The 17,781-nt window shown below is 39.4% G+C and overlaps 1 protein-coding gene across 1 annotated transcript in view; it reads left to right on the plus strand.

The window, feature by feature from the left end:
* The window catches only part of igdcc3.S (immunoglobulin superfamily, DCC subclass, member 3 S homeolog), a 68,752-nt gene extending 66,500 nt beyond the window's left edge, over positions 1 to 2,252 (plus strand). The window contains exon 14 of the mRNA XM_018255253.2: positions 434 to 2,252. Within this exon, the coding sequence (XP_018110742.1) occupies positions 434 to 565 (132 nt within the window). The 3' untranslated portion in view covers positions 566 to 2,252. The remainder of the gene's footprint in view (positions 1 to 433) is intronic.
* The last annotated feature ends 15,529 nt before the right edge of the window (positions 2,253 to 17,781 follow it).

Consider the following 17,781-nt stretch of genomic DNA (forward strand, 5'->3'; position numbering starts at 1 on the left):
CCCCACTATCAGTGGGTCTCCCCACAATGAGCCAGATTCAATTCAGTGAGGAAAAGTTATCTTGTGATTTCTCACACAAGAAGTCATGGATGAGATTCAAATTGAGGAGAAAAAAAAACCTTTCTCCTAATTCAGTTCTCCTAATTCATACTTCAATAGATGTTTAATGTGATAAACCATATGAATTGAATTGTATCTCAACTTGAATCCCATCCATGACTTTTCATGTGATTAATTTTTTTCTCACTGAACTTGATCTGGTCCAATGTGTGAAAAGATGTAGTGGATATGATGCAATGCAACTGTATTCATACAGTCCAGAGTTGAATGTTTCTTCTGTGTCTTTGATGATGCTGTCCCATCTATGATTTGCACTGTCTATATAAATGATGCTTGGGGTACTGTAAATTCAAATGATTTTCTCTTCCTATAGTGTCCCCCGGTTAGCCCTCTCACTGTGGAGGAGACACTGGTTTCCGCAATCACGCCGGATGAAGTCCAATTTTGCGAGGAAGACCCTCCAGGAACCCACACTCTAAACCTTCCGCCAGTAAAAAGAGACTGATCCCGTTTGACTACCCTGTAAATCAGAACTCACCCCAAATCCTCGTTGCTTTAGCCAGCCTGGTCTGGCAGAGCTTTTTACTCAATCTCAGGTCTCCATTTTCTAAACCCAGCAGCCCCTGGCATCTTTTTGATAGAGTTTTGTACTTTTTTTTTGTATGTGAGAACTTAGCACTTATGGACTGTTGTTCTTAAAAATACTTTAAGCAGCCATTTTTTCCCACAACCATCACATATAAATCACCTGCTTTAAGCCCTTTGGCTGCAGGGCTGAAGGACATTTTTGGGGATGTTTTATGTTGCGACTGGTTTATAATTACACTTATTAGAGATGATTGTTAATGTCGCTGGGATACTCCCGGTAAGGTCTGCTGCTCTCGAAGTTTGGTCATATATTCATTTTGTAATTCCTTGACTGTTAAGAAAGAGAAGAATAATGGATAAAAAGAGTAACATGAAGTCCGTACAGAGGTGATTCTCCAAACCTACCTCAACCAGGATGAATGTTTTCAAGTACGATCTGCTTCTTTTTCCTGTCTCTTTAGTAGACGGCCAGTACTGCCCCACAGTGGGCTTTGGTATTTAGGACATTTGTTCTATTTTTAACTTTGGGATTCAAGGGAGAATACAGCTGAGCATTAACTCAAATTTACCAGAAGGATCCATCTAATAAGGAATGCAAAAATAAGGTATATTCAGCATTGTACAGTGAGAGTGAAAAAGTAGTGGTGAAACCATCACCAAACCTTGATAATAACAATGTGAAATGTGTTCTTTTTTGCACTGGAAAATACAGAACTGGTGCCATTTTATTGCCCGGTGTGTTGAGACACATGCTTTCTGCTCCATGTTCTTAATATAGCAGTACACAAAACTGTGCCAGGAGATATAATATTTAACTATTTCCCTTATTGTATAAGGTTTATTTAACGCAAGGAGAGTCACAGCACTACCTGTAACTGACTTTTAAAAATGTAAATGCTTCCCGTTGGGACCTAACAGGCTACTTGCCCGAGATAAAACAATAAACATACGTTTTAATAGTTAGGACCATCTCAGAAATATGTATTACCTATACTAAATGTAGCATGAAGTTTGGAGTATTTCTAAATGCTATTCCTGTCTTCATTATCTCCATGCATTAAATGCATTGTATCTTAGTATCTGTCTTGCACATCATCCCACATTACAAATTGTACCAAGGCCCTCTTTCCTTAAGTTATCAGTCACTCCAAGCAGTCAGGAGCAAGGCCACCTCACTTAGATTCCCCAGTAGAAATGTGATGCCAGACACTGAGTTAATCTTGGGGGCAGAATAGGCCCAGTATTAACTGAGCCAAAGTCAGTTTTTGCTATATTTGCATAATGTAAATGTATTCGACAAAGTCTTGAATGATGAGACTAAACAACAGCCTCATTGACCAATGGAAAGGAGGGCAGGAGGGTGTATATGTGCATGTACCACTGCAATCTGTACTCTGTGGAGGCTTATAATGGTAGCACAAGGTGCAAACACAAGGAAGTTCAAGGTAGACAATACAAGGAGGTGTTCCAGGGCATATCCACAGCTCTTTGCACTCCAAAGAATTGCACCTTGAAGTACAACTAGGAAATGATACACCAAAGGGCCGATTCACTAACTTCGAGTGAAGGGTTCGAAGTAAAAAAACTTCGAATTTCGAAGTGTTTTTTTGGCATTCGACCATCGAATGGGCTACTTCGACCTTCGAGTACGACTTCGACTTTGAATCGAAGGATTCGAACTAAAAATCGTTCGACTATTCGACCATTTGATAATCGAAGTACTGTCTCTTTAAAAAAACTTCAGCCCCCTAGTTCGCCATCTAAAACCTACCGAACTCATTGTTAGCCTATGGGGAAGGTCCCCATAGGCTTTCCTAAGTTTTTTTGATCGAAGGATATTCCTTCGATCGTTGGATTAAAATCCTGCAAATCGAACCATTCGAAGGATTTAATCGTCCGATCGAAGGAATAATCCTTCGATCGTTCGATCGTACTATCTGCGCTAAATCCTTTGACTTCGATATTCAAAGTCGAAGGATTTTAATTCCCAGTCGAATATCGAGGGTTAATTAACCCTCGATATTCGACCCTTGGTGAATCGGCCCGTAAGTATTGATGTTTCTCCCTTTAAACCAGCATTTTAAAACCCACATATACCAACAAATCGAAATATAACCTAAGTATATAACATTTTCTTTGACAAACCCTTACTTTTCAAAGGTAACCTAAACATGGTGCTGGCAGATAGGAGCAATTAAAAGTAGTGTATCTCAGCACACTTTAGAACACAGGATACTATACCCTGCATAGGCATGGAATTAAGCCTCCAGTTGTTGAAGACAATAGAGAAAAACGGCATTGAATTTTCTGTGCATAGGCATTCCATTATTGCATTCATGCATCGTAATTTCAATTCACCTCTTGTGGACGGTGATAGTAGAACCCTTTCAACTCATGAATGCAATTATGAAATAATGTTTTTTTGCACACGAAAAGCTCTGCCTGCATATTTAACCTTATGGGGAAATCATATAATGCCTATTTAAAGGTATAGTTTCCTATACAGGGCTATTATGCAAGTGACACTCCAGCAAATTAAAATATGGGCCTTTTCTGCTATTTTAGAAACCAGTTATTTACACATTTCCACTAATCAGAAATAGTGTAACTATAATATTTGTAATATTATGTCATTCAATTTGAACAATGCAAAATGTGTGAATAGTCCTTGCAGGTTGTCTCTGCGCACTTTGCCTACTGTACTATACTATGCACTGGGTGTGCTATGGATTGATAAACCTGTACTATATTGTCAGATTAGTATTACTCCTAGAAAGAAATTATTATATTGTAGTGCGCTGAGGTTTTGCAAATCTGTATATTCAGAGGCAAAAAAAAAAAATATGTCTACTTTATGTTTTTCTAGAAAAACAGCTCTGCATTTTCCAGTGATACGAAATGTCAGAGGAAAATGGCTGTTTGGAATATTTTTGGTTTTCTATACCAAGAGATTGCTATATTACTCTTTTTTTGTCAAAAAAATCAAGCTTTTCTGCTGTAAGTGGTATATTCATCAAATGGTGGCATTGGCATCATATTGGTCATATTTCAGAGCATAAATAAAAGTACATTTAATTCTTGTACTGTAAGATTATTTTATAGGGAGCTGCGAGTTCTGCAGGTCTTTGTATTGGGCATGCAAAGCAATTCAAGGCATGTTTTGCATTACTTGAGCCTCCTTCTTCTCTATTGTTTATTGTGAAATGGCCAGATCAGGGGCAACATACTGTATATGAGGGACAGGCTGAAATCTGGTCTTTCAGTAGTTGCTCGGAGGACTCATTTATGCAAAAACAGTATCTACCAAACACAGAGACTACTTGACTTTATTTTAAGTCAAAAATTTGGCCAGTTATGCCCATTGTTGTCACAAACTGACCATACTAGCTGAATTAAAGGGGATCTGTCACATAGACATAATAAACTGTATATATTAAAAGTCCTTATTTTTATTAAAACATCCATACCCCTAATAATGTTATTTAATATCTCAGCTGTCAACCATATATTGCCTTCCCCTCCTTTATGCTTCAGGCAGTTCACTTTCCATTATGAACTTCCTAGATTTCACTGCACTCCTCACATTCCCTCTCCCTTCTCACTAACTCATTGTGTAGCCAATACATGGACAGGGGCATCAGGTCCCCTATTCTGGTGCATAAACAAGATTTTGGGATGATGCAAAGATTTCTTTAATAACCGTTTCCCAAAAATGGCTGCTGCCTACTTTATATAGTATAAAGCTGGTCATACACGGGCCGATAAAAGCTGCCGACAGACCGAGTCGGCAGCTCATTAGCCCATGTGACGATGTGGGGGGCCCTCTGATGGGCTTCCCGAAAGATATCTGGGCGAAAGTCAGCAAGATGACGATTGGGCAGGGTTACAAATCCCTTCGGATCGCATCTGATGCGTTCCCGTGATTCGATCGCCGGTATTCCATAAATTATGATCAAATCGATGGGCCCATGGCCTACGATCGGATCAGCCCCATATCGCCCACCTCATGGTGGGCATATCGGGGAGAGACCCGCTCTTTTGGCGAAATCTATGTGTATGGCCACCTTAAATAAAGTTAATTTCATTTGTCAAACTCAATAGAAAATTAATATATTAATTTCTTATGATGACAGGAGCACTTTTTATTGTACACAGTACATAGTAAATATGTGTGGCCAATTGCAAACAAACTGAATGCAAGTTGTACATGGGTTCAAAAGAAACCCAAATTCCAGTTGAGATAAGCTTGGAATTAAATAGATTCCAAATGTATTTATGTGACCCAAATATGGTCACTGGCCTAATGGAATGTACGGGTCCCCCTATTGATCTTAAACCCTAGATGTTGTCCATGGTAATCATAAACATTATCATAACAACTTGCATACTCTACATTCAACAAACCCATGGACAGGCTCAAACGGAACCCAAGTACCAAATGTAATGTGCTTGGAATAGGATAGACTCCAGATGTATGTGTTGGTTAATGAACTCAACCCAAGTAAGAGGTTATTGGCTGCATGGCTATCATGGGGCACCCCACTGATTTGGTCATTTAGACAACAACCAAAACAAGTTATCTGTGCAGGTGTGCGGCCATATTGCCATAAGTCCTGCTTTTCAGCCACTAGGTCAGACATTCAGATCTCATCTCTCAGGCCTGGCCTGCATACAGTAACTCCCATATCCAAATGAATTATGGGTGGTGCAGTTCTGCAGCAGGTGATGTTAGTCACTACTGAAATAAAGATATCACTGAGGAAGATAAGATCTCAAAATTAGATCCCGTATAAAATATGAGATATGATGGCACCACTTGATGAATGTGCTTTAATGTGATTTCTATTTTCTAGGAGAAGCATGCTTTAAGCAGTAAGTACAGTCCAGTAAGGAACATTTCCTTATACTAGCTCCTCATAAATAATGCTTTTAAATGCAACTGTCTCTTTTCTTCTCCCTTTTCATTGTTAGTTAAATGTGATGCACTTCCAAACTTTGAACACAAACTGCTACCTCATTTTGTTTTCTTTTTTTTTTTTTTTTGCTTTGATAAAATGTGAGATTGCTGATGAGTGATCTCAGAGTGTGTCTGATGCCTTTTCTGTCTAACTTCTCAATCAGAGGAGAAATAATTGGTGGTGCGTATATTTTATTTTCTTTTTCTCCCTGGCACCAGGTCAGGGTTTTCTGGAAATTGCCTTCAGATCTGATGTGCCGGTGGAATCCAGAGCATGCCATCTGCTACAATAATCATAACATGAAGGTGCTGTTTTGTGCCCTAGTTGGGCTGGCTCAAATCCAGTAGCAGGTGAATATTATTAAAGAAATATTGATGTGATGGTTAACCATCACTGTGTATGGATAATAAACGACTATAGCACTTATGTACAGTATATATGCTTTGCCCAAAAGCGTTTGGACTGAAACACAATCGGACAAAATAATGCTCCATGTTTTCCATAATGCAGGAAACCTCTTCCAAAAATTAGGCGAATCTTTATTTCTCATACTTAAAGGGGCACTATCAGGAATAGCATTTCTAAATGCAGTAGGACATAGAAAAGCTCTAGCGGCATTGAATCTGTCAATCTGTACTCAAAGTAAAGCAACATATCTTCATCAGGATCCACAGGCAATTGCTTTTTTGGTTTAAAAATTGAAAGAAGAATCAGGCTGCTCACAAAAAAAAAAATCTCTCTCTCTAAAGTTCTCTCCATGTCATGAATATATTTTATTGAGCAGAGCTGTTCTTTTTTCTTTTACATAGCCAGGAAGAAATGAGCTCCTATCTCATTTTGTGCATATACAATCCCTCTCTGCAGTTGTATATGCGCAGGATGACTTATCCATTACCTCATTTGACCATAAACACCAAAAGAACTATCTGTCAAACCCCGCTAAGGGGTAATGTTTCTTTTATGTAACATTGTACCCAAAAAACGTTCATGCAGCATGCTCCGATATATTTCACTGCATAGCAACCCCATGAGCCAATACTAGCCCTAAATATAACTATAGAGAAACCCAATACTCATTGCAAGCTGTCAGAAAGTGCCCAATACTGTACAGATCAAATAAATGTAAGATAAACTTCACTTGGTTTACACAGAAGTTGATGCAGAAAACAAAATCTACATAGACATGTGAATCACTAAGCAGCAAAATTAAACCTTAACAAAATGTCTGTTACAATCCATATTGCATAAGTCATGTTATTGGCTCGCTATAGTGGTACTTTAAGATGTCATACTGTATTAACCCATTGGAGAACAGATTTATCTCCCCTTAAAGGCACATGCATTTTCTGTCCCATGGCATCTTACAGCACGATCTGCATAAGAGGTTGTTGCCAAACCTATCAAAAAATACAACTTGACATGTTCCACTTTCACCATTTTGTCATTTTCATTATTCATTTTAGCTGGAGACTTCACACTACAGATCTCTACGCAGCTTGGTCAAATTAAACTCAAATTCGTATACCCCCTAATAGTTTCAATTAAAAACTAGGACATAGTAGACCATGCCCATTTTGGCCTAACCATGCCCATTTCCAACTAGACATGTCACAATCCACCAAGACTATGGGTCAGCCAGCCCCTCTGGACTTAGGGCAAGGCCAGACGTGGCGTTTTTGCTGCGTTTTTATTTAGCGTTTTTAAAAAAGAACAGCCAGGCGTAAATATGCATAAACTGCACTACCACTGAAACTAATGGAAAACGCACTATGGCAATTCACACATGGCGCTTGCAAGCTGAAATCCACCACAGGACGCCAGTATTGGCGTTTTTTTGCAGAAACGCCAATACGTCAGGAAACTACCAGATCAATAGACTCTATGGGATCTGCACGTTTGAAACCACACTTTGCATAAATACGCAGCGTATTTTAAATATGGTGTCCAAATTCTCAATCAGAACAATGAGAAGTGCATGTTGGGAAAAGAATCCTACGTGCTGAAAAACGCATGTTGGTTTCAGTGGCGTATTTACGCCTGGCTGTTCTGTTTTAAAAACGGAAAGTAAAAATGCCACGTCTGGCCCTTAACAATGCATTTTTCAGGATTCTCAGCCCCCCAGTTTTATATGGTTTGCTGAAAGTTATGCAGATTCCATCACCATATTGCTACTTCATCAGATGATACTGTTTCAGAAAGTCATATTGGGTATATATGAGGTATATATATATATATATATATATATATATATATATATATATATATATATATATATATATATATATATACATACATACATTAAAAGAGGGAAGTGCTGCAAGAAATTGGCACTCTGATATGTAGGTGCAACTGTGAGATTGTTTACATGTACTATTGTCATAGAATGCATATATATGTACTGGGTGTGACACACAATGGATTGTCTGCTGCACATCTTTCCAGTTTCGGAGATGAGACTTGTCATTGGCTTATATGTCACAATAAGCACACACATCTCTTTAAAAACAAGAACAACCATCTTGCCACTCTCCAAGCTATTTCCTCCCAGCATCCACCAAACTGCAGCAGATTTGTTGGTTCCTCTGACAAACGTTGAGTTTTTTTTATTATTTTATTTGAACTTTTATAAGCAGTAAGCTTGCCTGGATTCTAAATGCTGTTGTAACTTGTGAATCAGGATAACAATGAAGCACTTGAATGTCAATTCATCTCATGTTCCTCTCTCAGTAAAGGGAATATAGTAAACGTGTGTCCCAGATGATTTGTGATCTAATAGGAGATTTCTAGCTCAATTCGCTGCTCAACTGTGGAATATGTTCCTGGTTTGGTGGTGAGGCATATGTCTGTCTGGATATTCAGAATCACTTTGGATCTGTGGTAATTAGAACTGAATGGATACACAGTTTGTACAATGTCCTGCTTAGAATTTAGCCTGTGGCTACATGTAATTTAAAATAAAATAGATCTAGTTCAACCAAAGTCTTGTTTGTTTTCTTTAAATTTAAAGGAGAAGGAAAGCTACCAAGGCAGTTTATTGCCAATAGATTAGTAAACAGCTCTAGACACTGTCGCTGTTTGTTTAGGATAGCAGTTGCCAAATTAGCTTGGTGTGACATCACTTCCTTCCTGAGTCTCCCCTGCTCACTCATAGCTCGGGGCTCAGATTACAGGAAGGAGGGGAGGAGGGGTTAGGGGCAAAAGGGAGAGGGAGAGAGGAGCAAACTGAGCATGCTCAAGCCCAAGCCCTGGAGGTTTAAGCTGAAAACAGGAAGTCTGATACAAAAGCCCATGTGTACACAATATAACGAAAGAGAAGTTTTGTTTAAATATCTTGTCACATAATACAAAATTTTATACACCTACACTGAGAATTTTAACAAAAGCCATTTGGTCGCAAACTTTGAGGAAGTCATTGAGGTCTGTACTCGGGTCAGAGGTCAAAAAGGACGCAAACATGGTGACTAACATTGGCAATGGTCTTTGAGAACATTTTTTCTGCGATAATTATCTACTTGTGTGTATAACTACTACCGGAAAACTTCAGGTCCCAAGCATTTCACATAATAGATCGGTTTTTCTTTAGGAAAATGTGACTGCTTGGTTATTTGTGCATATTATATGCCATATCTGGTACCCCTTCACCAGTTGAAAGATGCAAACCAGTAGTGAAGGATCTATATACACACATTCACCCCAGTGAACCTTAAAGAACAACTAAAGCTTAACTAAAAAATTAGCTAGAAATGTTGTACATTATGGGGCAGATTTATCAAGGGTCGAAGTGAATTCGAGGGAATTTTCGAATTAAAAGAATTCGAAGTAACTTTTGCATGCTTCGACCATTGAATAGGATACTACGACTTCGAATTTACTTCGACTTCGACTCAAAGTAAAAATCATTCAAATATTGGACCATTCGATAATCGATGTACTGTCTCTTTAAAAAAACTTTGACTTCAATACTTCGCCAAATTAAACCTGCCTGCTATGTTAGCCTATGGGGACCTTCTACAGCATTTTTTCAAAGTTTTTGAAGTCAAAGTAAAAATCGCACTGCCTTCGTAGAAAATTATCAAGAATTTGTGTACATTTGGATAAATATATCAGATTAAGTATAACCAACAGCAGATAAATACACTACTACATAATAAATAAATAATTTCTCATACTGAATAAATCAAACATATGTTAACCACTTGCAACATAACAGTAAAAAAACACCAACTGCAACTTGTGGATCAGAGGCCGATTGAAACCAAACTGCACATTTCTCAAATACAGAACAAACGTATAAGGTATAAAGTGTTTCTGTTTCTGAATAAATATGTATGCACATGACATTAGAATGGACAAATTGCAACTTAGTTCTAGCAAAGAGAACAATGCATATTTCAAAATGAACATATAGTACAAACATATACTCTATACTCAATTAACAAGAGAGCTGAGAGAAAGCAAACGAAGAGGCAGAACTTGCTGCTAAGTGCTCTTTATTGCAACTAGTGGAGATCAGTCTACAGCAACTGAGTATTGGTGAAAACCTCTGTAGAAGCTGTTAGGATCTATATATTTGGAAGGGGTTTTTTTACAGTGAGAGCTGTGAGGATGTGGAATTCTCTCCCTGAATCAGTTGTACAGGCTGATACATTAGATAGCTTTAAGAAGGGGTTGGGTGGTGTTTAGCAAGTGAGGGAATACAGGGTTATGGGAAATAGCTCATAGTACAAGTTGATCCAGGGACTGGTCTGATTGCCATTTTGGTCAGGAAGGAATTTTTTCCCACACTGAGTGAAATTGGAAAGACTTCAGATGGGGTTTGCCTTTCTCTGGATCAACTGGCAGTTAGACAGGTTATATATAGATTTAAGGTTGAACTTGATGGAAGTGTGTCTTTTTTCAAACAAACCAAGCAAACCATACATCGTAGGTCACATGAGCCAATTAATGCACAAATGGGGTTATGTAATAAAACACACAAAATTTGCCCAGGAGCAGCAACCCATAGCAACCATTCAGCAAGTTGAATTTTCTGGTCACCTGTTTAAAAGCTAACATCTTATTGGTTGCTATGGGTTACTGCTCCAGGGCAAACTTTGTGTAGTTTATTACATAACCCATTTGTCCGTAAATTGGCTTATGTGACCTAAGATGTCTGGTTTGTTTGGTTTGTTTGTGTGCACAGTGAAATGTGGGATCCCAGGGGGTGGTCCTTAATTCTTAAAATGTCAGTTGTCTATTTAGGATTGCCTAATGGTACATACTATTAAAAAAAAGTATATTATTGTATACTGGTTAAAAAAATCAGAAGTATAAATGCAAGGTTTCAAATAATGAACTTAAAAAAAAACCTATAAATAAAAATAGCCAAACGTTGTATAAGGGACTCTACATTGGATAAAATATGACTTCATAAGGGTTGTAAAGCATTTTATGAATTTGTGAAATAAAATGTGTTCCATGAATCTTTGGTTTTTTTGACAACAAATGAGCAATAATGCCACATATAACTAGGGTTGCCACCTTTTATAAAAAATTTTACCGGCTGTTGGGGGGCGGGGCCTCAAAGGGGCGGGACGTGACATCAAAAGGGGCGGGGCCACGCCACAGACACCACGGACACTAGAAGAGGCAAAAGAAATTGTAAGTTGCAGGGGATTGGGGGCGATTGGGGGCAGGCCGAGGGCTCCTTTTGATCGTATTACAAATTTACCGGCAGCTACATTGCCGGTAAATTTGTAATACCGGCCCCGGCCTTGGCAGGTATTTTACCGGCTAGGCCGGTAAAATACCGGCCGGGTGGCAACCCTACATATAACAGCTGCATACAGCACCTTAGAAATAGTGGAATCATTATTTAATGCTCATTTCCTCGCTCAGCAATACCACCACCTTTATCCACCAACCTTCTACCCCTAGTCTGGCCAGTGTTCCCTTACTGAGCAGTTCAATCCTGGCTGGGTTTGCCTAGGGCAACCAGCCGGCCTGTTCCGGGGGTGGTGCTTACTTTGTCCATGTATTGGCGCTAACTGTCATTTAAAATAACCTACTTTTTCCCCCATTATATTAAGCTTATATTACATGTTTATTTCCTCAACGCTTCCCATTTAGGACATTCCTCAAAAGGAGCGAAATGCATCATTAGGCATGAGTACGTATAAAAGTTCATTTAATTCCTTTCAAAGGTTATTTCTTTTCGTTTTCTCTTCTATAACCATGTGTGTCTGATTTCTTCTTCTTAAAAAAAGAAAACAAGTTGGAATTTGCTGTGAACAGGAGGAACCATCGACAGCTGTATGCGTTGGTGTCTCCTGGACTTGGGCCAAGTGTAGGCTTCACTTTTTTCTTAGCCACTCATGTCACACTTCATATACAGTTCAGTTTGCAATATCTTTTGTTAGATGGACAGTATCCCGATGACATACAGCAAAGATTAGGAAAGCAGGGTGTGTTCTGATTGGTCAATTTGCGAAGTAGTGGCATCAATCAGGTCATATCAGAGTTTATAGGATCCCCCCCCCTCCTGTTTCATAACAGGCAGCACAGTCAAGCGTCCCTCCCTTTCTAAGTTTACATATCAGTTTCAGGGCAATATGGTGGAGTGGTTGAGTCTGGGAACCAGTGTGTAGGAAGGGCACCTCAAGTTATGGAGCAGTAGCAGGAAGTTGTGGTTGTGGAGGAGGTGAGTTCCAATACTGCAATGTAGTGCAGTTATAGGGTACATTGTTATTTTAGGCTATCTTATTTTGGTTATAATAAAGTTTACACCAAAACGTTAAAATAAATGTTCTATGTTTATTCATCCCATAGGTTGGTGCCTGGCATGTTTACTGGGATCACATAGAAGGGAATCCTCAATCACTTGTCTTCTATAATATTCCAATTTTTATTCTCTCTCTCTCTGGTAAAAATCTGTTTGTCCTCTAATCTTATGTTCACTCCTATAATGGACAGCGGCAGAGTAATTAGAGCCGTATATATTGTGTAGGGCACTCTTTTTTGTTTGCAATATAAGAAAAAATTTGACACCATTCTTTTTTTTTTTTTTTTTTTTTTTCAAACATGTTTTTATTAACATTTAAACAAATAACAATAATGCTTGAAAATAAGTAATAAAAGCGAATGTTACACAAGTGTAACAGTATGCATTATAGTAACATCAATAACATATAAGCACTTCACAAAACATACAGCTCATAATATAGTAATGGGTGTTATATGGGACTCAGTGGATAAGATGCCAATAACCTGTTGATCTGGTGACTCCTGGGGGGTGCGAAGACCAGTAGTTCCTGTTCACGATGCCAGTTGTCGAGATACTGGGATGCCGCCACCACAAGTGGGTGTTCTCTGAGGGATTCTTCATTATACCATGTAGTTTGCCGAAATGTGTAGATCGTGAGATATCTGGCATGATGTGGAAGTGTCAGTATATAAGGTATCCATGTGTTAAAGAATTTTGTTGTGTTCTGTTCCTTTTTGGTCATTGCTTCCAACCAATCCATATGGAATACATGATGCAGTTTATGTTTGACCATCAAGAGTGGTGGGGGATCTGGGCTTAACCATTGTTGCAATATCGCCTTCCTGGCTGCTGCAGCAAGTATACCTACCACTGTTTTCTCCGATTTTGCCAGTTGGAAATAATTTGAGGTGCAGCTGAATAGGGCCCATTCAATTAGTGGTCGGAGAGGTTTCCCTATTATCTGTTCGCCAAGTGCGGTTACTTCACGCCAAAAAGGTTGTAGTTTGGGGCAAGACCAAAGGGTGTGGAGTAAGTCTGCCTTCGGTGAGAGGCATCGTAAACAATTGTCAGTGGAGAGACTACCTATTTTGTGTCTGCGAATTGGGGTAAGGTAAGAGTTATGTAATATTTGGAGGGCCATCTCCTGGTATCTGCTTGCCGGGAGCAGCCTCATTATTTTAGCATGGAATCGTAAAATTTCTGAGTTTGTCGCGTCAGGGATATTTTTTATCCATGGGAAGGTCGAGTCGATTTCGTCATCTATGTCAAGGACTGTGCGTATAGCCTGGTAGAGGTGTGATGTGGACTGAGTGGTGGTATCGATTTTCCATAACTTGTATAGCGGGTCATCGAGGTCTTTGTCTGATAGATGGGTCATGGCCTGGGTGACAAAGTGGGTGAGTTGCAGCCTTAGAAATATATGTGGAATGGTAAATGGGTATTTTTCTGTGAGTTGAGTTTGAGTGAGTAGTGCCCGGTTACTACCGAGTAAGTCTTTGAGGGTGTGAAGGCCGTTATTGCGCCATTGTAGAAGTATTGGATTTCGTATGCCTATCGGGAATTGTTTGTTCCCTATCCAAGTTAAATACGGAGACCAGTATGGCGATAAACCCTGTTTTTTCCTCGTTACGTGCCAAACTTTATAAGTGTCTGTAAATAGGGGGTTATCCCGTATGTCTGGCAGGGTATCTGCGAAAGGCAGGTGTAGTAAGTAATTCAAAGAGTAGTCCTTACTTAAGTATTGGTCTAAAGACGGTGTGGCATATTGGTTTTGATTAAGGAGCCAGTTGCCAACGTACCGCAATAGTGCTGCGGTGTTATATTCTTTGATATTGGGGAGGTTAACACCTCCATGTGTCTTAGGTTGTTCTAATTTGAACAAGCTGATCCGAGGCCGTTTGCTGTTCCAGATAAACGTTCGGAATATGTGATTGATTCGTTTAAGATCGGTAGGTTTGATGTAGTATGGCAACATTTGAATTGGATACAAAAGCTTAGGAAAAAGGATCATTTTCACTAAGTGTATTCTTCCCAGGAAGGTGAGGTGTAAGTGTTTCCATTGTTGTGTTTCACGCTGTATTTCATCAATGACCTTCCTTATGTTCAGTGCATAAAGATGTTTATGGTGCGATGGGATCAGGATTCCTAGGTATTTGATGTGTTGTTTGGTTTTCTTAAAGGGGAAGTGAGGAAGCCAGTCAGTGGAATCTGAGTGGTGGAGTTGAAGTGCTTCCGATTTACTTAAGTTAATTTTGAACCCTGCTATGTCTCCAAATCTCTGCATTATATGTAGTATTCTAGGGATATCAGTTTTTGGTCGTCCAAGAAATAAGAAGATGTCGTCTGCAAAAGCCATGACCTTCAATATCGTTTGTCCAATTCGGATGCCCTGCAACGATGTGTTTTGGAGTATGTGCCTTAGTAAGGGGTCAATGGCGATATTAAAGAAAAGGGGCGACAGAGGGCACCCTTGACGTGTACCTCTTTTGATTAGGAATCTGTCAGTGTTTAAGTTATTTACAGTCAGGAACGTTGTGGGTTCGCAATATAGATTTTTATATAGATTGAATATGTTTAGGCCAAAATGTTGGAATTTCAATATACGTCGAAGGTGTGCGTGGGAAATCCTGTCAAAAGCTTTGTCTGCGTCTAGATTAATTAACATGCCGTATTTCCTTTTTTCCAGATTACTAAAATAGACGGCCGTTATAATCTTCCGAAGCGCTTGTACAGGATGACGATTTTTAAGGAAACCTACTTGATGTTCGGTAAGTATGTGAGGTAGTATTCGTTGTAGCCTATCTGCCATGATTTTTGTTAAGATTTTGACGTCCTGATTCAAGAGTGAAATAGGCCTGTAGGAGGCTGGGTCAGTAAAATCTTTGTTTTCTTTAGGGATTAATATTATTCTAGCCACATTCGCTTCGTGCCAGAGAGGGTCACCTTTTAGCGTATCATTGTATAACGCGGTCAATATAGGTGTTATGTCAGTAGCCAATTGTTTATAAAATTCTGCGGTAAGTCCATCAGGTCCTGGCGATTTCCCGTTCTTTAACTGTTTAATCGTGTCCAATATTTCATTTTCCGTTATAGGGCTGTCCAAGATCTCCCTGTCCTGGACCGTCAATTTGGTCAATTTGGCTTCTCTAAGGAATTGCAAACCGTCATGAGGATCGTCCGGAGAGCTGTCATAAAATTTTTTAAAATAATCCGTGAGTATGTTGAAAATTGGTTTAGGATCATGTGTCCATCCGTCTGGTGTCTTTAGTTTGGAAATAAACGTCTGTCGTCTGTTGCGTTTGGCCAATTGAGCTAAAAGTTTACCTGATTTGTTCCCATGTCTGTAGAAAGTGTTTGCAGTATGACTAAGAGTTTTGTAAGCCTTTTCGGATAATAAAGTGTCAAAAAGTTGTTTCGTCTCCTTGTATTTATTTCTGTCTTCCTGTGAGTTTGTCGTTTTGAAGTCTATATAATGTCTAGTAAGTAGTTTTCGTAAAGTGTCATATTTCATCTCATAACTCTTCCTTAGTTTTATTAAATAAGAGATTATCTGTCCCCGTAACACTGGTTTAGATGCCGCCCATAATAACTGCGGGTTGTCCCAATGGTCAATGTTATCATCAATGTAATTCGCCCAGCTGGTTTTTAAAAATAATTGAAAGTCCTCATTGGCAGCTAGATAGGAGGGGAATCTCCAATTGTAGGATCTGGCCTGTGGTACCTTCAGCTTAATGGTTGCTAAAACAGGGGCATGGTCGGAGATATCTATATTACCGATTTGTGCTGTGGATAAAGTTGGAAGCAATGATTGCGACAAAAAAATGTAGTCAATCCGTGAGTGCGTATTGTGTACACCTGAGTAAAAGGTGTAATCAATCGACAGTGGGTGCAAGTGTCTATATGTGTCGTACAGTTGTAGAACATCGCACAGATTATGTAATGGTTTAGCCCTGGTTCGTGAATGAGAAGTGGATTTACCTGATTTATCTACGGTGTCATCCCAAACCACATTGGCATCGCCACCAAGAATTATGTTCGCGGCCCCTCAGGAGTTCAATCGTTGTAACACATCTGTAAAAAAACATTTGTTATCAGTGTTCGGTGCATAAATATTAACGATAGTGTAGACAGTGCCATGGACGTCAAGATGCAGCATGATGTATCTGCCATTACGGTCCTTATAGGTTTTCAGAATCTCACATTGGAGATTGTTTCTAATGAGTATTGCCACACCTCTTGATTTAGTTTTATAAGGGGCATCAACTACCAGTTGCAACCATTTATCCCTTAGCGTTTGGTTATCTTTTTTTCGCCAGTGGGTTTCTTGTAGGAGAATAATCTGGGCCTTTTCTCTTCTAAGTTTGTCTAGTATTTTCCGTCTTTTGAGTGGGGAATTTAACCCACCCACATTCCAGGAGAGTATCTGGAGGTCTGTACTAAATTTATCTGATAAAGGGTTCGTCGTGAAATGAGGTAAGCGATTGGGTTAATTAACCTATCCCCTGGCGGGGGTGGGTTGCAGTATGGGGTTGGAAGTCATGGAAGCGGGGTCTGTCCCAGCGAGCAGACCAGTACTTCCGAACATGGAGGGTAAGATGTCCAAATCTAGTCAGAGTCGGGTGTGGCAAATACTTAAGTATTAGAGCTGCAGTCAACAACATCAACAACAACATTTCAATTAGAAAATAATATAAAGCAAATTCACACAAAAAGAAAAAATAAAATAAAAGAAAATGAAAGGATGATGGGTAGAGGCTTGGGAAGGAGGGAGATGAGAGAAGAAGGTAAAAGAAGTAAAGGGGAGAAAAGGAGGCAAAAGAAAACGAAAGTAGAACAAAAGGAAGGATGTATCAATCACTTCTCTCTCCGCCTGGAGTGATTAAGGTTGGTTAAGGCATCGTATAATCATAAGCATTGGAACACAAATGGAGAGCGGCGAAGAGTGGGTACTGTGTCCATTCAGTGTGAACCAAAATCGTCGAAGGATTCTACGAATGGAATAAGTCACGTAGATGGGCAGCCAGATAAAGCCCAGAGTGTTCACGTTCCGGATGTCTTTTATTTATAGTAGGCCATGGCTTGTGTAGGGTTGTCAAAAAACGAGACACCATTCTTTTGAGATAATTGACTATCCGTATCTTATTAATACATTCTTACATCACAGTGGCATCTGCAAAGTTGCGATCACAATGGCATTTGTCACACTGTGATATTACAAGAACTTTTGTGTAATTTTTGAGTCACAATACATTACTGCAATAATCACAATATGTATGAGTAACAAAATCACATCCATGCAGGGCCAGAACTAGGGGCCGGGAGAAGTGGCACATGCCCAGGGTGCAATGGTAGAGGGGAGCCAGGTACCTTTTCTGATACTTTCCCCCAGTTCGGACCCTTGTGTCTTACCAACTGCAGCTGCAGCAAGCTCTT

This window comes from Xenopus laevis, chromosome 3S (assembly GCF_017654675.1).
Source record: "Xenopus laevis strain J_2021 chromosome 3S, Xenopus_laevis_v10.1, whole genome shotgun sequence".
NCBI lineage: Eukaryota > Metazoa > Chordata > Amphibia > Anura > Pipidae > Xenopus > Xenopus laevis.